At 39.0% G+C, this 22,609-nt stretch overlaps 1 protein-coding gene across 2 annotated transcripts in view; it reads left to right on the top strand.

Moving 5' to 3' along the window:
- The window catches only part of IDE (insulin degrading enzyme), a 58,812-nt gene that overhangs the window by 12,846 nt on the left and 23,357 nt on the right, over positions 1–22,609 (top strand). For both annotated transcript variants that reach the window (XM_087702233.1, XM_087702234.1), the window contains 10 exons: positions 1,305–1,474; positions 4,098–4,220; positions 6,030–6,142; positions 6,360–6,522; positions 8,424–8,516; positions 9,731–9,822; positions 11,825–11,905; positions 14,938–15,041; positions 20,086–20,188; positions 21,979–22,101. In XM_087702233.1, coding sequence (XP_087558359.1) covers positions 1,305–1,474; positions 4,098–4,220; positions 6,030–6,142; positions 6,360–6,522; positions 8,424–8,516; positions 9,731–9,822; positions 11,825–11,905; positions 14,938–15,041; positions 20,086–20,188; positions 21,979–22,101 — 1,165 coding nt within the window. The remainder of the gene's footprint in view (positions 1–1,304; positions 1,475–4,097; positions 4,221–6,029; positions 6,143–6,359; positions 6,523–8,423; positions 8,517–9,730; positions 9,823–11,824; positions 11,906–14,937; positions 15,042–20,085; positions 20,189–21,978; positions 22,102–22,609) is intronic.

The following is a 22,609-nucleotide window of genomic DNA, read 5'->3' as shown; positions in this document are numbered from 1 at the left end:
CTTCATAACAAGCTTTGGGAAGCTATTAAAATGAAACTAATTGGCAGTTGCTAAATTCAACTTTGCATGTATGAAATCTATCGTTACATTTTACTAGGTAATCTAATACATAATAGATTACTCCATAATCTGCTTCATCCTTTTTGCTTTCTTTACCAAGTTGCATAGTGAAAATTTTTTAAAACTCCACAGTTTGTACAAATTCAGTTAATCTAATAAAGGGACAGTCTCTAAGGAGATTGGATTATTTCTGCTTTTCTGAAGTAATCCTGAAATAACATTAAAATTATATGAGAGCAAAATTTCTGATGTGGTGGACGCAGTGACACAGTGGCTAAAACACCGAGTTTGTTGATCAGAGAGATCGGCAGTTTGGTGGTTCAAATCCCTAGCACCGCATAACGGAGTGAGCTCCCGTTACTTGTCCCAGCTTCTGCCAACCTAGCAGTTCAAAAGTATGTAAAAATGCAAGTAGGAAAAGTAGGGGCCACCTTTAATGAGAAGGTAACAGCATTCCATGCACCTTTGGCATTTAGTCATGCCAACCACATGATCACGGAAACGTCTTCAGACAGCGCTGGCTCTTTAGCTTTGAAATGGAGATGAGCACTGCCCCCTAGAGTTGGGAACGACTAGCACGTATGTGTGAAGGGAACCTTTACCTTTTACATTTTTGACCACATTCCTGTCTCTACTGGGTTCGTATGGAAATGTCCCAAAGATTGTCAGATGAGAGCTACAGGTGGATGGGTGTACGGTATGCTGCATATGCCAAGACTTCCTTTTGTGTGCCAGCCAGGTCCCCTTTTGCGCATGGGCTGGGTTCTTTTGGGCAACAGCCAGAACCTTCTTTTGTGAAAGAAGGAACTTGCTGGTGCACACAAAAGAACAGTCTTTTCATGGTGGCATAGCTGGGGATATCTTTCACGCAGGCCAATTTTGTATGCCACTCAGGTCATTGAATGTATGCTGTCATGCTCCATGAGGGTTGCAAATGCCCATCCCATTCTAACCGCACTTAAATTCTTAAATTGATAATAATTTGTGTTCCACAAAGTGAATTACAATGGAGCAATTACTTGGCGGGGGTGTGTGTCATTCTGAGATTTCCAGCTGCAGTGGTCCAACTTAACAGAAACATAAGCACAGGTAAAAATCCAAGGATGAACTGAAGTTATCCATCCTGAACGTAAATCTAAAGCCATAATGTATACTTCCATACATATATACGTTATTTTAAACTTTAAAAATGTTATTGTATTTCAGTACATTAATTTGGAAAATATGGGACTTCCTTTGTATAGGTTTGCCCAATTCTTCTTGTGCCCTCTCTTTGATGAAAGCTGCAAAGATAGAGAAGTAAATGCTGTTGATTCTGAGCATGAGAAGAATTTAATGAATGATTCATGGAGACTATTTCAGCTCGAAAAGGCTACTGGAAATCCTAATCATCCATTTAGCAAATTTGGCACAGGTAATTAAGAAAGCAACTGTACATTATTTGGTCTATTTCACTATGATGATACGACTCCTCATGTTTCTAAACATTCAGTTTTCATGCAAATAAAAATATATGGCATATGTTGTAGAATCTTATTGATGATGCAGCCTTTAGAATTATGGTAATTACATTTTTTTTTTGATTCAGCAATAGAACTGACCTGTCAGACTAGAGTTGGAACTTGGAGGTCTTCTAGTTCAACTGCCTTCTCAAACAGGAGACCCTATACCATTTCAGCCAAGTGGCTGTCCAGTCTTTTCTTAAAAACCTCCAGAGGTGAAGGACCCACAACCTCTGAAGGCAACTTCTGTTCCACAGGTTAATTGTCCTCACTGTTAGGAAGTTCCTCCTTAATTCCAGATTGCTTCTCTCCTTGATTAGTTTCCACCCATTTTTTCTTGTTTTGCCTTCTGGTGCTGGAAAATAAGTTAACCCCCTCTTCTTTGTGGCAGCTCCTAAAATACTGGAATACTGCTGTCATATCACCCTTAGTCGTTCTTTTCTCTAAACTAGTCATACCTAATTCCTGCAACCATTCTTCATATTAAAAGAGCCGAGGTGGCACAGTGGTTAGGGTGCACTTCAGCTGACTGCTATCTGCAGTTCAGTGGTTCAAATCTCACCGGCTCAAGGTTGACTCAGCCTTCTGTCCTTCCGAGGTGGGTGAAATGAGGACCCAGACTGTGGGGGTGATATGCTGACTCTGTAAAGCGCTTAGAGAGGGCTGAAAGCCCTATGAAGCGGCAGATAAGTTGAACTGCTATTGCTATATGTTTCAATCTCTAGGTCAGAGATGGAGAACCTTTTTTGGCTCATGTGCCAAAAGCGGGGGGAGCACAGGGGGGTCGTGCATGGGTGTCAATTCAATAAGGGGAGAATATGTGCAGACCTACAAGCTCTATATAGCTCGCAGTGCAATAGTACATGTGAATTATCTTCCACTTCTCCTTTGCCACATATACAAACGCGTTCTGCTGTAGGTGTTCTCTTATACCTGCCCTGGAGGAGTGCTGAAGGAAGAAGGTTAAATCTGGCTCTGAAGAAAGCTATTCTTTGTTTTGGGGAGATCAGGTCATTTAGATATCTTGCCGATTCCCACACACCCTGTTTGATTCTGTCCCTACTGTGGAAAGGCAACCTATTTAGTTCTTCTTGGAACTCCATGTCCCTCATTCTATTAATTACTACTTGCTTTGAGTCTAAGTTTATGACATGCATTCTCTGCCATCATGTCTTAGTTGTGCAGATTTTAATAAGAGTAAGTTTAGGGATTCATAGGTTATGACTAGCGTCTTGAGTTCGACCTGAAAACAAACTGGCAATCAGGGTAGTGACCCAAATACTAGTGTGATGTGATAACATTGGGCTATTCTCATTAACAAGTAGGCAACTGCATTCTGTACCAGTTGCAGTTTCCAGATAGTTTTCCACTGCAGCTCCTTATATTACCACAGCTAAACATGAAGTGAGAAGGGCACGAGTGACTTGCTTTTAGTGCTTGTTCTAATAGTAGATTTAATTGGGAGATTAGCCAAAATTAAGTAAAGTATGGCTTCCACATGCTCTTTTCGTAGGAGCTGTTAATTTAGGAGTCCCCCAAAGTTATGGATGGGCTCCTTCTGGGCTTAAAGATTGGTACTGTCAATAAAGTCTGAATCAACTGCCACAATATCCTTCTTGGGTTAAGTTGTCCTGTTTTTCCATATCCAGTCCTTGTAATCTTCAGATACCAGGTCAAGACTTAACACTGCTCTCATTCAGTGTTATTGGCTAAAAGTTCATTTTTGTTGTGTATGCTATATGGGGAAAAAATTAAGTTGTTTTTAATTTTTTTTCTTAATATTTTGCATTTTCAAAAACAAAGCAATGCTAAATACCTGTATTGCAGGTCATATATATTGTTATTATAATGGTAGTCTGTAATCAAAGCGTGTGAAGGCTTGATGAGTTATGTTTAATAATTGTTCTTAATTATATCCATACTTGAATATAATTACAACTGTTCAATAACAAAATTAATTGTTTTACCTTTCTGTGTTCTCATTATTTTAGGAAGTTACCTTCATGTTGTTTATTTTATTGTTTCTTGCCTTAGCTTTACCATTATTATAGTATATCATCTAGAAGTGATAGGTTTATTTTGTATAGCAGTATTGTTTAAGACAACATATTGGAAATAAACATTGTAACCTTGGTTTCTCTTTTTTACTGCCTGAAAATTGCAGAAATATTACAGAGTTTCACATTTATATGTGAAATATGTGTAATACATACATACATACATACATACACACACACACACACACACACACACACACACACATATATATATATACACATATACATACACACACATAGACATACATATTATACAATATATGTTTTTAAAGTACGATCTTATGGGAAACATGTATAGGAGCTCCATGCCTATTTACCATGAGATATCCAGGAGTTTTTCCCAAGCTCATGGGATGATCTGCTGAAAAATATACTCATCAACTTCCCATATGATTGTACATTTGTGAGAATGCATGCCTCTTTCTCTGCTATAACTTTTTTTCTCTAACGCATCCTTTATTTTACTCTTGCTTTATAGGGAACAAGTACACTTTGGAGACTAGACCAAACCAAGAAGGAATAGATGTAAGGCAAGAGCTTTTGAAGTTTCACTCCACTTACTATTCATCAAATTTAATGGCTGTTTGTGTTTTAGGACGGGGTAAGAATGGCAAGCATTCAGAGAATTATTTTGAAATATTTAAATGTTATTAATATTTTATATAATAAATAATTTAGGAAATTAAAGAAAGGCAAGCTTCATGTTCAGGAGTAAAATAAAAATCACATTCCTTGTTAGAACACATAAAAACACAGAACACAGTTGCAAAGCACTCAGTATTTTGCAGATTTATTCTTATCTGCCTTCTGTGGCTATTAGCATCACTGCTCTTTCTCAAGTCACATCACCATTTTTTAAAAAAAAATCAATTTTAGTGTATGATTATAAACCATGATTCATTGTATTTTTCAATTGGCGATGTTTATATGAGATTATTAACATTGTATTATTTAGGTAAAGTATTAAAAAGAGAAAGGAAGAAGCAATTCTGTCAATATTAAGTAAAATTTAGGATATCAGCATTATAAGCGTAAAACTATTCGGTTTTTCATCTTAATCAAGAACCACTGCACTCACATCAAAGTATTGTTAATGTGATAATAGTTTTAATCTAAATTAATAGTTTTAATCTAAAGTAATTTAAACAAACTTATTAAAATTTCTGTTGTATTGCTATATTATAGATATAGATTAATAAAAAGAAAAAAAGATAAGCAAATCAAATTTAATAAAGATAAAATATCTGAAAAGTAAAAAAGAAAATAAAAAGATAACAATAATAACTATTACTATTGATTTCTCATTTACACCTTTTTATATATTTGTTAATCATTGCAATATTTGTAGACATTCAGAGCCCTTTAAAAGTGAAACTATAAGTGGTTACCATATTTTTCAGAATATAAGATGCACCTTTTTCCTCAAAAAAGAGGCTGAAAATCTGGGTGCATCTTATACACTGAATATAGCATTTTTTGCCTCCCGAAACCCTGTCCCCTTCACCAAAATGGCCGTGCAGAGCCTCTAGGAAGCTTTTAGCCCTTTTTGTGCTCAATTTTATCTCCCCCCCCCCCGAGCATTCTATAAGCTTCCTAAAGGCTATCCATGCCTCTTTTTTTTTTTACAAAAACAGGCCCGTTTTCGTGAAAAATGAGCTGTTTTTTGCTCATTTTGCACACACACACCCCAAGCACTCTAAAAGCCTCCTAGAGGCTATTCATGCCTTTTTGGGGCAAAAAACAAGCCGTTTTTGGGAGGTTTGCAGAATGCAAAACCTTTTTTTCTTAATTTGCCTCTTCAAAACCTTGGTGCGTCTTATACTCCAGTGGGTCTTATACTCAAAAAAAGATGGTATATTCATCATGTTGTGTAGTGTGTTTGGAAGTTTGGCCTCCATTTTGTCATACAGTATATTGTTTGTTCTGTCCCTGTATCATACTAAGAGCTTGTATATGTACTCTTAATAGGTGGTCCTGATGTTATATGAGCATTTTAAATTTTGTGGGTTTTTTCCCCTTAACATCCCTCTCTCCCTCCCCCTCCCTTTCTCCCCACTCTCTCCCTCCCCCCTCCCTCCCCTCTCTCCCTCTCTTCTTTCTTGAGATCTAGTTTTATTTATGTTATGCACTGTAAAATACACTGACTGAATTCTGGATATAGAACTTCTGCAATAAGGAGTATGTACTCTTAAGTTTTTAGATGTGTGATTAAAATATAGCCTTCTAGGACTGTTTGAAAAGAGAGGTTAAGAAATCTATAAATGATCTTATTTTGTATATTTTTCCAATAAGATATTTTCTAATGTATAAAAGTTACATTATCAGAATTCCCAATAGACTAGAATTCTGGAAATTAATAGAATTAGAATTCTGTTAATTATCAGTTGTTTCTTTTTATTCTTTTTTGCAGAAACTTTAGATGAGCTAACCAAACTGGTGGTAAAGTTATTTTCTGAAGTGAAGAATAAAAATGTTCCAATACCGGAATTCCCTGAGCATCCCTTCCAGGAAGAACATCTCCGAGTGGGTTTGAAACTTTCAAGATTACACTTTTGTTAAACAGTAGATGGAACAAGATAGTCCTGGATATTCTCTGAAAATTATAAGTGGAGATTGTTGTGCAACCATCTACTTCTGCAAATTATAGGAACTATTCCTAAAGTTAATAGCTTTAACCTTTATCTTACAACGATAAAAAATAAATAAATAAGGCTTTTCTGTTCTTTTTGAAATTTTACAGCAACTTTACAAGGTGGTACCTATTAAAGATTTTAGAAATCTTTATGTCACATTTCCAATACCAGATCTTCAGAAGTACTACAAATCAAACCCTGGCCACTATCTTGGTCACCTTATTGGGCATGAAGGTCCAGGAAGTCTTTTATCGGAACTGAAAGCTAAAGGTAAGGTAATTCAAAGTTAGCTGATGTGCTACTTGCATGAAACTTGTTATTGTGGAAATGCTTCTGCAGATTGCCTTCATGATCTAAACACATTTTATCACTCTTGCCCTTGGGTATGGTCTATGATACGAGAAATGTTAGCAGAGATCTAGAAGTATTAAATATTAAAAGTATTAAGTATTAAAAGGTAGACCATAACCTACTACTAGATAAAGTAGAAGAATGTGGGTTGGACAGCATCACCACCAGATGGATTCATAACTGGCTGACCAACCGCATTCAACGTGGAGTCCTCAATGGAACTGCATCTACATGGAGGGAAGTATGCAGTGGGGGACCCCAAGGCTCTGTTTTAGGCCCACTAGTCTTCAACATCTTCATCAATGATTTGGATGAGGGAATAAATGGGGAACTCATCAAATTTGCAGATGACACCAATCTGGCAGGAATAGCCAACACTCCAGGAGGTAGGCTTAAGATACAGAAAGATTTTGACAAACTTGAACATTGGGCACTATCTAATAAAATGAAATTCAATGGTGAAAAGTAGTTATTTCTTATATATAGTGAAACTCTACCTCCTCTTTTATTTGGTCTTTTCTTTAAATAATTTAAATCCTTCTAAGTGTATGTTCCAGTTGTGGGTTTCATCCCACCAAGTTTCTGGAATGGCAACAATATCATCTTTGCCCTCATTTACTTGAATTTCTAATTCACCCTGTTTATTCCTCAAACTCTGTACATTGGTGTATAGACATTTGAATCCATTTTGATTGACCCTGTGTTTACTGTCTATTTACTGCCCCTATTTTCTAGCCACTTGTATGATTCGTGCACATGGTATGGCACTCACTATTAAATGCTTGGTTTTGCTTGACAGCAGGACTGATTATCTTACCCGCACAAACATCTATGTTACATGCACTGATAACCCTATGAATTTTAGATTGCAGGGGACAGAAATGTTCTGTATTAATTAATTCTCTGTCCCCGCTATTCAGTTTAAATGTTTATCCAGAAAATCTGTGAATTTAATGCCAAGTAACTCAGTCCCTTTCTTGGTTGGGTGCAAACCATCTCTTTTATTAGATAGTGCCCAATGTTCAAGTTTTTCATTGGACCAGCTGCTGACATCAATAAAACCAAAGCCTTTTTTTAGCAATAGCAGTAGACTTATATACCGCTTCATAGGCCTTTCAGGCCTCTCTAAGCGGTTTACAGAGAGTCAGCATATTGCCCCCAACAATCTGGGTCCTCATTTTACCCACCTTGGAAGGATGGAAGGCTGAGTCAACCCTGAGCCGGTGAGATTTGAACCGCTGACCTGCTGATCTAGCAGTAGCCTGCAGTGCTGCATTTAACCACTGCGCCACCTTGGCTCTTTTACACCACTTCCCTTTTACACCACTCCTTTAGCCACACATTAAACTCTGCTACACGCTGGCCCTTCCCTTTTTGTTCCTTATATACTGGTAAAACCGCTGAAAAGATAAGCCTACAACCTCTACCATTAAGTTCATACCCCAAGCTCTGGAAATTATTCTTCACAGAAAGTACTTCTTTTTGGGTCAGATCATTTGTGCCAAGATGTATAATAGCATCAACGTCACAGTCCTTACTTTCATTCTTGACTATCTTAAGAATACGCCTCTTGTCTCTGCTGGCAGTAGCACTTGGCTGATCTGTCATTATAGAAGCATTATAGCATTATATTGCTACAAAATTTCTGGAAATTCATTACCTCTAATCGTCACATTTTACCAGTTCCGTTTATGATATTCTGTCATAATGTATGAAGGCTGTTAACCAAAAATACATATATTATCAGCGTTTGCTTAAAAATAATATAACTTTTTTTAAAATGCAAACAATATTGTATGTATTATATGCTTTTATCATAGGCTGGGTAAGCACACTGGTTGGCGGACAAAAAGAAGGTGCTCGAGGCTTCATGTTTTTTATCATTAATGTTGATCTTACTGAAGAAGGACTGTGTAAGTGGATCCCTTAAACCTTTTTGCTATGCTAGGGCTTAAATATCACTTAAGTGTCACTTCTCTTCTAAGACCTTTTGCATATCCCACTGTGAAAAATATTCTGCAGTCTAGTAAAATGTAAATATTTAAAATGCTTTAATCACATGCAGTTTCATAGAGACAGGTCCTTGACTTACAACCGTTTGTTTAATAACTGTTCAGAGTTAATGACAGCAGTAAAAAAAAGTGACATGACTGGTTTTTCACATTCACATCTGCTATAGCATCCTCATGGTCACATAATCAAAATTTGAGTGCTTGGCAACTGACGTGTATTTATGACGGTTGCATTGTCTCAGGTTTACGTGATCATCATTTTCCAGATGGTTTCTGACAAGCAAAATCACTGGGGGGGGGGAACAAGATTCACTTAATGACCGCTTTATTCACTTAACAATTGCAGTGATTCAGTTGTTAACAACTGTGGCATATAGGTCATAAAATGGGGCAAAATTCACTTAACAGCTGTCTTCCTTAAAAATGGAAATTTAGCTCTCAATTATGGACTACCTGTACCATAGCAAGAAGGATTTTCTTATTTTTCAGAATGCTGCTAACAGTTCTGTGTGCTTTTTCCTGATCTTACAAATGTGATAAATTCCTCATGTTCTAAATCAGCAGTATCCAAACCTGGCAACCTTAAGACCTCTGAACTTCAACTCCCAGAATGACCCAGCCAGCCATTCAATTTTGTGAGTTGAAGTCCAGAAGATTGGACACCCCCTGTTCTAAATACTGCTGGCAGTTAGAAAGAAAAACAGTTCCTGATAATCAAATTGGTTTGAAAACTATCTGAAGCTGTGCATTAATGCATACACCTTCTTTCTCTGGCCTTCCTGAGCTTGTGCTACACTATCACACCCTCCAGTTCATACATAAACTGCACCAGGCCTCCCAAGGCCTCCCCAATCCCACTGCTGCACATCTGTCCTCCTTACATGGATTCTCTCCACTTCCAGATTTGCGCATCTGAGGTTATGACAACTGCCAGGATTGCCCTCACTGAGTGAATCATGTGATATTGCATTTTTTTCCAACTGCATTGTTTTATGATGGAAATTCTGGTCCTGCTTGTGGTTGTAAATTGTGGGTTGCCTGTATAGTAACAACATCATGTCACTTTTGCTTTAACCAACAAAACTAAAAATCCTTTATTTATTTTTCTTGTACAGTACATGTGGAAGATATTATTTTACATATGTTTCAATATATTCAAAAGTTACGCACAGAAGGACCTCAAGAATGGGTTTTTCAAGAATGTAAAGTAAGACATCTTTACCAAATTATTTTCTATTGCCTTAAGGAGAATAATAAAAGTCTGTCATTTAAACAGGCATCTTAAACATTTTGGTTTGGTATTTCATGATAGTGAATCTTAGAAAACCTATCATGAATAGAATATTAAAGAAGTAGCATCAAAATCCACAAGGGCTACTAATAGTGGTTTTTATTCCAAGAAGGTGAATTGAAATGTCACATCCAGTACTAAAGCTTTTTGAAGCTAAAACATTAGCCCAAATATTCTACACAGCTCAGAGGGCCTATATATGAAGAAAAAGACACTTAGAGACAATACTTGGGGCACCATGGGATATCCCCAAGATAGTATCAGGCTTGAGTCTGCAGTGTCCAAAATTGAACTGAAGTATGGAGAGTATTGGTGGCATATTGGTTAAAGATTGGATCCCCCCCCTTTAAATGTTACTACAGCCAATCTTTATTAACAATTATATTTTACTGTAAAAAAAGCAATAGAGCAAAAATTTAAGAATATCTGGCATGCCTCTAGATTCCTTACAAATTCAGACAACGCTCAGCTAAAAACAACCTAGTAATACAAAAGTTGAATGACATGGATGTCATTCCAAATTTAATTCCCTCTCTTGAACCCTGAAAGCAGCCCAGATGGGAATCTGCAAGTATCTTCCTCTAACTCAGTGTTTCTCAACCTTGGCCACTTGAAGATGTCTGGACTTCAACTCCAGAATTCCCCAGCCAGCATTCGCTGGCTGGGGAATTCTGGGAGTTGAAGTCCGGACATCTTCAAGTGGCCAAGGTTGAGAAACACTGCTCTAGCTTGAGGAAGGACCTTTTCAGGGCTAACAGCAGCCTCTTCCCATCCACATTTATCAGCAATGCCAAATTTCCTGTCTTGGCACTTTTGACTGGTGATTCCAGGGAAATTGATCAATCTAACATGCAACTCTTACTTTATAAGGATCTAGTTCAACTCTTACTTTATAAGGGTCTTCAATGGGGCATTAGAGTTTCCCCTTAAGTTTTCCTGGTGGAACAGATGTATACCCTCTTTTTACTTTTAGCCTGAAATCTTGAAGCCACTATCTGATAACTACATTTATTGTCGCTGCAGTTAAGACAATAAGTTAACATCAAACATGTTGCCCAAGAAAACTATCTTTGTCAATAAGGATTGTCAGAGATCACAGCCAGGGCAAAATATATATATATAAAAAAATAACCGAATAACTATTACTATTATCTCAAACTAAAAAAATGCTCATATACCCAGAGAAAGAATTTGTGAAAAACTGAGCTCAGTAAGTATAATCTATGCAAATATATAGTAAACCCTACTGAATTCAATGTGGTTACCCATACATTAGTTTGAATATTCCTATAAACATAGTCTGAATGAGTGAATCTCTCATATATAGAAATAACTATTTTCAAACATTTTTCCAAGTAATATTTTATGTAACTATTTTAGGTAACTGTTCTGCATTAATAAACTAATACAGCCTTCTCCAACCTAAATGCCTTCCAGATGTTTGGATTTAAAATCCAAGAATTTTTAGCAATGGCCATAGTTCTCAGAAGAGTCCAGAATTGGGGAAGACAAAAATAATAATGAAACAATATTTTTCAAGAAAACTGTATTTATATAAACATAGTTTATCAAACTGATAATGATCCCATTTTAATTCTGAAAAATAGTACTTTTTTAAGTGATTCAGAGAATTGTCTCTATGTATTTATTTCAGCTTTAAAATAGCTTGCACTTCAAACCTCGTATTCATTTATCATTATTATTGGTAAGATGTTTTCTTTGTATCCATATAATGCAAAGAATCATATTTTTATGCACTCTGAAACATTCAAAATAACAGTCTTCCAGTTTCATTCATGTGATTAATTCTGAATATTAGAAGTCAAACCAAATCTATGTTTAACAAGAATTTTCTGTGATTTAAAATGTTAATCTGTATCTGCATGAGTATTTTATCTTATTTTCTTTCTTTTGCTAGGATCTAAATGCTGTAGCATTCAGATTTAAAGATAAAGAAAGACCCCGAGGTTATACATCAAAACTTGCAGGGATGCTTCATGTAAGTTGCAATTTGTAGTATAGAGCTATTTATGTTGTTGTACAGCTTAGAATATTGTATTTAATATTGTATTGCTTCTTAATATTTCTGGGACTTTTGAGAAAAAGTTATTAGTAACAATTGTAAGCAAAGCTTTACTTTTGTACCTCAAGTAGACTAAGATTGCTAAGATTGGCAGCAGGAGAGACAATGGGGCTCTGTGCTGTTTTGAATGCTTATCCATCTCTCTGCAAGATTCAGGGCTCCAATTATAAAAGCAGGGTTAATGGACTGTATGGATTGTTGTATTTGGGTTTTCTGAGTGTATGTTTTGAAGTCGAGGTGAGAGAGAAAGGAAGAGCCAGTGGTTCTTCATATGGCTTCAACCCTCTCTTTGTTCAGCTAAATGCAGGACTAAATCAGCGTTGCCACTATAAAGAGTGGTAGTTGTTGATGGTACAGTGGCCAATGTCCTCATGTGGAGGATCATGAAATACGATTTAGAGAACTGGCTTGTTTGTTGCTGAACAATTTTACAACATTCTTTTTCCAATCAGAGATGATTTGATTTTATACGGTTTACCTGCTTAATAAATAGAATAGTCGTACTGTGAACCGAAATGTTTGTTGCTTAAACAGTTTGATGTTAAAAGGTTACATTTTTTTTCATTACCTTTTGAATTATGTATTGGGTTTTACATTATTTTAGTGCTCTCAATGTGAGTTTAACGTCTGAATGTCTAGAGCATGGGTGTCAAACTCAACGGCATCACATTACCGTTAGGTGATGTTTCACGGCATTTTTCCCCCTTCATGGACCTGGGGTGGGTGTGACCTGCACGTGATGTATCTGGCCTGCGGGCCACCAGTTTGACACGCCTGGTCTAGAATACATGTAGGGCTACCCTGGGGGCGCCTATGTTTCCCAGCGTCTTTTTTGCAGTCTTCCAAACCCAGTTTAAAGAATTCATTTTATACCTTTAAATTTCTGAACATCCTCCCCATAATTTCAGACTGATGTTTCCCCAATTTGGGCAGTTCAGGGATGATTCACATCCTGGTCAGCATCGGGCAGGAGATATAGAAGCATAGCCAGCAGAACAAATAGGCTGAAAAACAGCTTTTATCTGTGGGCTGTCAGACTTCTGAACGCAACGTAACACCACAATTAGATTTAATATGATAGATCTGCAGGGCCAGTGCAACGTGCAACACGTTCATACTGATGTAATATAATATAATGTTACATACATATAGGTATATGGGAATGAGTGTTAGTTATTACTTATTTGGGTTTAGGGATTCTATTTTTTATTTACCGTATTTTCACGACCAAAAGCCGCACCGGATTAAAAGCCGCAGTATCAATTAACGTTAATTTTTTTAACTTTTTCCACATATAAAGCGCACCGGGTTATAAGCCGCACATTTCCCGACGCTTCTGGACATCGCGAGGAGCGGCACGAGGGTTCTTGGCGCTCCGGGGGGCGCCGAGGGCGGCTGGGAGGGGCGCGCGGCTTGGTTTCTCCTCCCTGGACGTCGCAGCGGCGGCCCCGGGCTCACCGATCTCTGTGTTTTTCGCATCGGGGCATGCTCTTGCAGCGCGCCCCGATGCGAAAGGCACTGGGATCGGTGAGTTTGGGGCTGCTGCTGCAGCGTCCAGGGAGGAGAAACCAAGCCGCGCGCCTCTCCCAGCTGCTTTCGGTGCTTCCTGGAGCGCCGGGAGCCACAGATGTCCAGAAGCGGCTTTTGGGGCTGGTGGGGATTGGATTTCCGGCTCGGTGGCCCCTGTCGCTTCTGGACGTTGTGGGGAGCCGAGGAGAGTGTGGGGGGGAGCGCGCGACGGTTCTTGGCGCTCCGGAAGGCGGGAGAGGCGCGCGGTTTGATTTCTCCTCCCTGGACGTCGCCCGATCTCTGTGTTTTTCGCATCGGGGCGTGCTGCAAGAGCATGCCCCGATGCGAAAAACACGGGGATCGGCGCGCCGCCCAGGGAGGAGAAACCAAACCGCGCGCCTCTCCCGCCTCCCAGAGCGCCAAGAACCGCCGCGCGCTCCCCCCCACACTCTCCTCGGCTCCCCACAACGTCCAGAAGCGACAGGGGCCACCGAGCCGGAAATCCAATCCCCACCAGCCCCAAAAGCCGCCTCTGTACATCTATTGCAGTCGCGAGGAGCAAAGCAGCTGGGAGATCTTTTTCCACATATAAAGCGCACCGGGTTATAAGCCTCACTGCCGATTTTGGATCAAAATTTAGGATTTTTAGTGCGGCTTATGGTCGTGAAAATACGGTATTTATTGAGTTATTGAGAAGTATTTTGTGTTTGGGGGGGCTGCACTAAGGGAAGCTCATTCAATTTCATTGTACATATATTGTGCATTGACAATAAAGGTTTGGTTTAATTTGATTTGTGAGAGGCAAAAAAACCCCACTTAATCCTACATAGGATTTAAAGCATCCATTTTGTCCCTCAATTTCAGGATGTTGATTGGATGAATGGATAGATGGGCGGATGGATGGATGAGTGAGTGGGTTGGTCCTGCCCCAGGCCTAGCGCATAAAAAGCACACCAAGATGTGATTGCAAATTTCACTGATAGGTTTGTCAAACACTAATCAATTGGCAAAGGAAATGTGAGTACAAACTTAACCACAGACTACAAAGTAAACAGACCCCCCCCAAGTCCAGCAAGTTTGCCTTAAGAAAGTTCAAATCCAAACCAGCCAGCACAAGAAAGGTCAAACATTGCAGAAGGTTCATCAATGTAATGGGATTTCAAGTCGTGAATCAAGACAGATGGAGTCTGAGTAAATTCATGGTTGTTATCAATAGAGTGACTTGATGCTCTTAAGGGTTACCCTGCAATTGCAGAGATATCCTCTAGGGGTCAGCATTTACTTCTCTTTATTCAATGTCAAGCCTACATTAGAATGGGTGTTTTTCCTTCTGATCTGTTAATAGATCTTCTAAACGGCACCAATTCCTTGTTTAACTGTTATTGAGCACTTTTGGGATCGTTTTCAGTCTAAACTAAAAGTGTAACATTTTATTTTAGTACTATCCCATTGAAGAAGTTCTTGCTGCTGAATATTTACTTGAAGAATTTAGGCCAGATTTAATAGAAATGGTATTGGACAAACTGAAACCTGAAAATGTCCGGTAAGATGTATTGCCATATTCCTGATGTATTACTGTGATTTATAAATGGTACGTTGTGATGCTTATTGAAAGATATAGATTATATTTCTTCCCTAAATAACAAGGATTAGCAAATACTTTCTAAACTAATAATACCTGAAGTTTGCCTCATTTTAAAATGTCTTCAGATGTATTTGTGAAGGCATTGCATGGAATAATAAATTAGGAGCAAAATTTGGTAATACTTTTTTATATTGTAATGGCAATTACATGCTTTTCAAATGTGATTTATTTTTTTAAAGGGAAGGATTGTCATTCAGCTTTAATAATAGGGTTGTATGATGCTTTGAATCTGATTTCAGAGTTGCTTCTAAAACATAAGTGATCGCAAATGCAGTGCCTATCAACTGGCAAGAGCTCCGGGAAGCAGATATGACTGCTTTAATGAATTGCCTACAGGTGCTGAGTGCATTTCCACTCTTGCGGGCTCTGAAGCACCTTTTGAGAACAGAGTCCAAAGCATTGCATTGCCTTTCTAAATAAATTCATCACTGTTTATGCACTTATAGAGAGGGAATTCAACCTAGTAGTTATAACACTGGACTAGGAGTGAGGGCGATCTGAAAACGAGTCTTGGCTGAGAAATGGAAGCTAATTAGCTCACTTTCTCTCGGCCACAGAGAAAAGGCAAAAGCAAAACCATATCCAAAAACATTGCCAAGAAAACTGCACACACTTGTTTAGTTAGTTAGCAGGAGTCAAAACTGACTCAAAGGGATCCCTCCCGCCTTCCAGATAATACTAATTTGCATTCAGTCATAATGCTTCCATTGTTAGGTATCATTAGGAGGTGTGTCTGAATAAACCCCGAGAAGACTCAAAATAAGCAGCACCTGCCTTCCTCTTTTATGAATCTGCTTTTCTTGTTTTTGTTATGATTAGCATTTGCCTTCCGAGTCAGAAACAGGGAGCATAACTGAAAGTCGATTTCCAATTTGGTTGGGGAGTTTAATTTCTTGATTTGGAAATCTGAAAGAAAAAAACTTTGCTTTTGTGTAGCAAAACAAAAGGAACTCAGCAGTAAAAAGGGAAGTTATAGCTCATTCATCATTATTCATTCAATTTGTATCTGGTGTTACTTCAGCTCGGGTTGGTGTACATAGTGTGCTCCCTTCTTCTGTTTTTTCTCACAAGAGCAAACCTTGGGGTAGATTGGGTTGGAAGAGAGCTTCAAAGTCACCCCATGAGCTCCTTCTTTTAAGCATTACACCAGATTTCTTTTGAGGATCATCTGAAATGAGTCACCACATCTCTTTGACAAAGGAGAACCACAAGTTCCCTTTTCACACAATTGCTGTACAGCTGAAGTACACTTCCTCCCGCTTGAGTCTCCTCCAAGTTCCATGTAGCATGTCAAGGGACACATTCCAAAATGTTTCTGGTGTGTGTCTGTGTGTTTTTGTGTGTGTGTGTGTAGAAAGCGCTAAAAAGGTCAAATCGGCACCTTAACAACTTTTAAGACACCAATTTTGCTGTTTAAAATCTGTCCCTGGTAAGAGGTATTTGTTCCTTCCTATAGCCCACTTCTTGGAAGAAAGACCGTTGGCTTACCTAAACGGTCGTTCTCTGGGCGCTGCGAGGAGAGTCCAAGCGTGGGTTAACACAGCCTATCTGCCCTTGGACTGAGTGACATTTTTCTTGACCACGCCTCCCTTTGCCTCCCTATGTTCAGTTTAAAAATGAAGAGACAACCGTATAGTAAAAGTTCACAGACAATAAACAAAGTCATGTATCTTGCCCGAAAAAACCCCTTGGTTGGGTTTGGACTCTCCTCGCAGCACCCAGAGTAAGCCAACGGTCTTTCTCCAGTGCGCTGCTTGCAGAGTCCAAGCGTGGGACATGCCCAAGCTATTGTGTCCCAGGGCGGGTAGAGATCGGAGCCTCCTGAGTCTCAGCGACCCTCTGCAGAATTCTTCATCCGAAGGAGACTTCGGCTGAGGCAAAGGTGTCTGTCATGTAGTTTTTTATAACGGCAGTGGGAGAGGCCCACATGGCCGCCCTGCAAATGTCTAGAATAGATGCCTGGGTCGCCCATGCCGCAGAAGTAGCCGCGCTCCTGGTAGAATGTGCAGTCACCCGGTCCGGAGAGGTCTTGCCCTGATGTTCGTATGCCAGTTTGATACAGGTGCTCAACCAACGGCTCACGATGTGAGATGAAACCTTGCGGCCCAGCCACCCAGGAAGGAATGATATGAAGAATGCTTCGGATCGTCGTAACTCCTTGGTTCTCTTTATGTAAATGTGTACAGCACGCCTCACGTCCAGTTTATGCCAGTCACATTCCCTAGGGCGAGAAAGTCTAGGACAAAGGTTAGGCAGAATTATTTCCTGAGCTCTACCTTAGGAATAAACAAGAGGTCAAGCCTCAAAATAACTCTTGTCAGTGTGACCCACACACAGGTCTTCCCAGGCAGCCAGGTCCAACAGTCTGTGGGCTGACGTGATGGCCACCAGAAAGGCCGTCTTGATGGATAGGTGGCGCAGGCTTGTCTTACAAAGTGGCTCGAACGGGGGAGCCGTCAAGGCCCGTAAGACAAAGAGAAGGTTCCAGGACGGGTATCGGTGAACCGTCGGTGGGCTGATATTCCCCGCGCCCTTCGGGAAGCTTTTAATTTGCGGATGTTGGCTCAGTGGCCAGGAGGAGCCTCTGCCCAGAATAGTGGACAAGGCTGCCACCTGACGCCTGAGTGTGTTAGGCGCCAGGCCCTTGTCCAGACCCTCCTGTAGGAAGTCCAGAGTTTGGGGGTCTCTAGCAGAAAAGTCCACAATGTTTCTATCTCTACACTGAACATAGGGAGGCAAAGGGAGGCGTGGTCAAGAAAAATGTCACTCAGTCCAAGGGCAGATAGGCTGTGTTAACCCACGCTTGGACTCCCCAAGCAGCGCACTGGAGAAACAGGTATTGGAAAGGAAAAATAAGTGTGGAGAGAGAGTGCCTGTTGATCTTTGCTTCTACCGGTATTTGTGCAGTCTGCTCAGTTTGCTGCCTCCAACAAATTGTGAGGGAACAGAAAACAGGACAAAATGGTCTGTTCTTGCTCCGATGGCATTGGGGCTCTGGAGGTTCTTCCCCGTTTGTAATACAAGAAGAAAAACATTCCTATCAACAGATTTGATGTTTGTTTAGCTTCAGTTGCATTAGCATTACTAATAGTATCTGTTGCTCTAAATTTGTCCTACAGTTTCTATAATTAACTGAATGAGGGCCAGCTCCCCCCCCTCCCCCCCAAAAAAATCCCAGCAATTGCTCACGGGCAACTATTTTTTTCTATTGGCAATGGATAAATTTATATAGGGAATGATGATCGTTGTGTTATCTTAACGTTCACAGAAAGTCTTTGTAGAAGAGCTGTATATATTGTAAAGAGACTTCCAGTTGTTGTGTAAATAATTTACTCTCTTTTATTGCTAAAATCTTGATTTGGGGGGGGGGAGTACACTAGAAACATTTTAGATAAGCAGCATTCTATCAATGTCAGTAATGGAGCTGTTACCATGGAAACTAATTTCAAAGGAAAGTGAAGCTGCTCGTGTTACTCTGTTGTGTTTTGTATTCATACATAAAGTGCAAAGAAGCTATGTGAACTGTTTCATTTATGGCACAGAAGATGCAGGTTGATATTTTATTTGGCAAGGAGGAACAAGTCTAAATTGAACAATTGTTCTATTATTTGTTTAGTTCTGGCCGTTATTATAAGATTTAATTTGTATGTAATGTTCAAATTGATAAATATTTTGTCCATCAAAGTGCCTTAGATTTTTCCAGTTAAGAACTATTTGTCTTTGAAATGCAGAACAATGTTAATAGTAAATAATTTCTCTTGCATGTAATATGCGGCAAAGATAGTATTGATAATTGCCTCTTTATTTTAACTGGAAAGAAAAATAGAATCTCCTTATTAATTTCTCATTTTACTTGGTGAGATATTTACTTAGCAAAACAGTTTGGAATATGGCAGAGAGAGAGAGTCTACCATGGAAGGCTTGAAGCTCTCCCCCGCCCCCAAAGTATTTTATTTAAAACTAGTAGCTGATTACCTAGCATTGCCCGGATAGTTATTTATCCTAATCCTGTATTAGGCAGGAACAGTCCTGATTTCGGATCCCCCTTGTGGAGTACTGTGAAATCATTACCATGGGAACTCCAGTGCGCTGCACAATAAAAGCCATTTTACGGCAGTTTGGTAGAAGCCATTTGAAGGCACAACAGGCTGTATCTTAACGGAACACACACCCTGAGGGTTGTTAAGGGTGTCTTACCCCCACAGTATTTTTTTCCAGAGAGTAAGTCATCTGTGTACCAAGTTTGACTGAAATTGCTCGAGGCATTCCAGAGTTATGCTGGAACATACACACGCACAGCCATTTCTATTTATATAGATGGCTGAAAATTGAATTGAATGTTGAACGTTGCATAAGCTTATATCAGCTGAGGATAAAATTCAGAAAGCATCCTTTAATTTAAGCCAATGCTCAGATATTTTTAGGGGTGGGAAGGGTTCTTTTGTAAAAATATTCTCAGAGGCCACCTAGTCCAAGCCCCTCCTTGGTGCAGTTCTTTTTGTCTTGGTCTTCTCTCCTTTACACAAATTCTAATATTGTTTGTCTTAGCAGATTTTCACCTAAGAAAATAGAATTTCAGGCTATAGTTATGGCTTAGGGATTTTATTCTGTTTTTATTCCGTTAAATTTATATTCAATTCAGATATGAAATTATGAATTGTTATTCCTTTGAGTTGAAAAAATGTAAGTCTCTGCTAAATGCTCTAGAACAGTGGTTCTTAGACTTGGGGTTATTATCCCCAAGAAGTAATTTGGGTATATCCTGGATATTGGACCAACTTGTAATTACTTATTTGTGAATCAAGAATCCAGTATACCACATTTTTCGGAGTATAAGACACACTGGAGTATAAGAAAAAGCATAATTATTTGTTTTGAAGATAGAAAAATTTGATCAGGTTGGTTACATACATTATATAATTACGTATATTTTTATTTTTAGGGTTGCAATTGTCTCTAAGACATTTGAAGGAAAAACTGATAAAAAAGAACGGTGGTATGGAACCCAGTACAAGCAAGAAAAGATTTCTGATGAAGTCATTAAGGTATGCTAAGGGGAGTGATAGTGTCTTACTCATGGTAACTAATCCCAATATGCATTTAAAAAATATTTACACTATCGCAAAGGAAACTATTTTGAATATAAATATTACCTGTCACTTGTTTATGTGCAATGAATAATTTGAAGTTTTTATTCAGCTTTATCTACCAACTTTATCTACCATATTTTTCGGAGTATAAGACACACCGGAGTATAAGACGCAACAAGGTTTTGAAGAGGAAATTTTTTTTAAAAAAAGTTTTTGCACTCTGCAACCCCCCGCCCCCAAAAACAGCCTGTTTTTCATGAAAACGAGCCCGTTTTTTTTTTTTAAGGGCATGATTAGCCCTTAGGAGGCTTGTAGAGTGCTCTTGGGAGGGCGGGAGGGGGGGCAAAAATGAGCCCAAAGCAGCCCATTTTTTGTGAAAACGGGCCCGTTTTTTTGTCAAAAAAGGGGGTGTGGATAGCCTTTAGGAAGCTTATAGAGTGCTGCTGGGGGCTGGGTGGGGACAAAGAACGCCCTGTTTTTTGCTCATTTCTGCCCTTCACAGCCCCCAGGAGCTCTCTGAAAGCTTTCTAAAAGCTATGCATGGCCATTTTGTTGAAGGGGGGCGGAGTTTCGGGAGGCAAAAAATGCTGTTTTCAGTGTATAAGATGCACCCATATTTTCAGCCTCTTTTTTGAGGGAAAAAGATGCATCTTATACATCTTATAAAAATACGGTAGTTTTATGGCATTATGTTGCTCTTGTTCTGTATATTTATTAGTGTTTTTCTTTAAAGATTAAATATTTCGAATATAAAAATGTAAAATATTTATTTCCCTAAACTGGTCTATCAAAAATCTTACTTGCTTATTTTGATCTTATGTAGTCCAATGCAAAGAACTGAAAGTACAAATTTCACTACAATTCTATCTATTATTTAAAAGGTGATTTTAAATCCATGTTGTTGTTTGGTGTTGCATTACCCATCGTGTGTGTGTTTGTGTGTATGTGTGTGTGTGAGTGAGGGGGAGGGGGGAGAGTGAGTCAGGGAGTCATTTTCTCAGCCCAACCCATCTCATAGTCGGGAATATAGGAGGATGAAGCTGTATTGGATATGTTCACCACTTGAGTTATTTATAAAAATAACAAAAGTGGGATACAAATAAAATATAAATTTATATACCTTTAATATCTTTAACTGCTCAAAAGAATTTGTGTAATTGAAGCTTAGAGGTGGCGCAGTGGTTAAATGCAGAGCCGAGGTGGTGCAGTGGTTAGGGTGCAGTACTGCAGGCCACTTCAGCAGACTGCTATCTGCAGTTCAGCTGTTCAAATCTCACCGGCTCAGGGTTGACTCAGCCTTCCATCCTTCCGAGGTGGGTGAAATGAGGACCCAGACTGTGGGGGGCGATATGCTGACTCTGTAAACCGCTTAGACAGGGCTGAAAGCCCTATGAAGCGGTATATAAGTCTAACTGCTATTGCTATTGCTATTGCTATTGAAGCTGACAAATGACAGCTATTTTCATGGTAATATTTGTATGGAGCAGTCTAATAATCCAATGTGATGGTTGTAGTATGGAAACAATTTTCAGCTTATGCTTGTCATATTCTGCATTATGATTACAAAGAAAATAAAAACAATGGACTCTGGACAGTAACAATCATATATCTAATATTGCAGTACGTTATTAACCAGTTTTAATTTTGGTTACAATTTTGAGAAATACAAATGTCTAAACGTGAGCAGGGTTTAATTGCAATTTAATTTTTTTAAATACTCCATTTATTTACATTCTTTTACACAGAAATGGCAAAATGCTGACCTTAATGGGAAATTCAAACTTCCAATGAAAAATGAATTTATTCCTACTAACTTTGAAATTGTATCTTTGGAGAAGGAAGCACCACAGTACCCAACTCTAATTAAGGTATATTTGACTTCCATAGTTAATAATATGTGATTTTACAGTAGTGCTGTATAGGCTAGTTTGTGGTGAATCACCAGCTCCATTCATATTCATTAAATTGTTTAATTTGGATTTCTAATGTAATTTTGAAATTTAGTTCCAGATCAAATTGCACAATCTTATTATACAATGCAGACAGCAGGCTGGTCTAGTGATATTGGTACTGAAATAGGAGCAGGAAATCCTGAATTCTAGTCCTGCCTTACTCATGAAGTCCATCTGAGTGACTTTGAGCCTATCACTGTATCTCAGCCCCAAAAAGATAGTGGCCAGCCATTACTGAAAATGTTCCCCAAAAATCTGCAGGGATTTGTCCATGTAGTTTCCAGGATTCAATGATTACATATTGTTATGACCCCCCTCATCCTACACCAAAGCACGCCAAGACAAAGATACTGCAAGGATTTATTCACACAGACAGGACCTTGGCAGCAATCCAACACAGACTAACCTTGGCAGCAATCCAGCC

The sequence above is a fragment of the Thamnophis sirtalis genome, unplaced genomic scaffold, assembly GCF_051295495.1.
Source record: "Thamnophis sirtalis isolate CommonGarterSnake01/CBP01778 unplaced genomic scaffold, rThaSir2_p1.2 scaffold_15, whole genome shotgun sequence".
NCBI classification, from domain to species: domain Eukaryota; kingdom Metazoa; phylum Chordata; class Lepidosauria; order Squamata; family Natricidae; genus Thamnophis; species Thamnophis sirtalis.
This window is presented reverse-complemented; position numbering and strand designations above follow the sequence as displayed.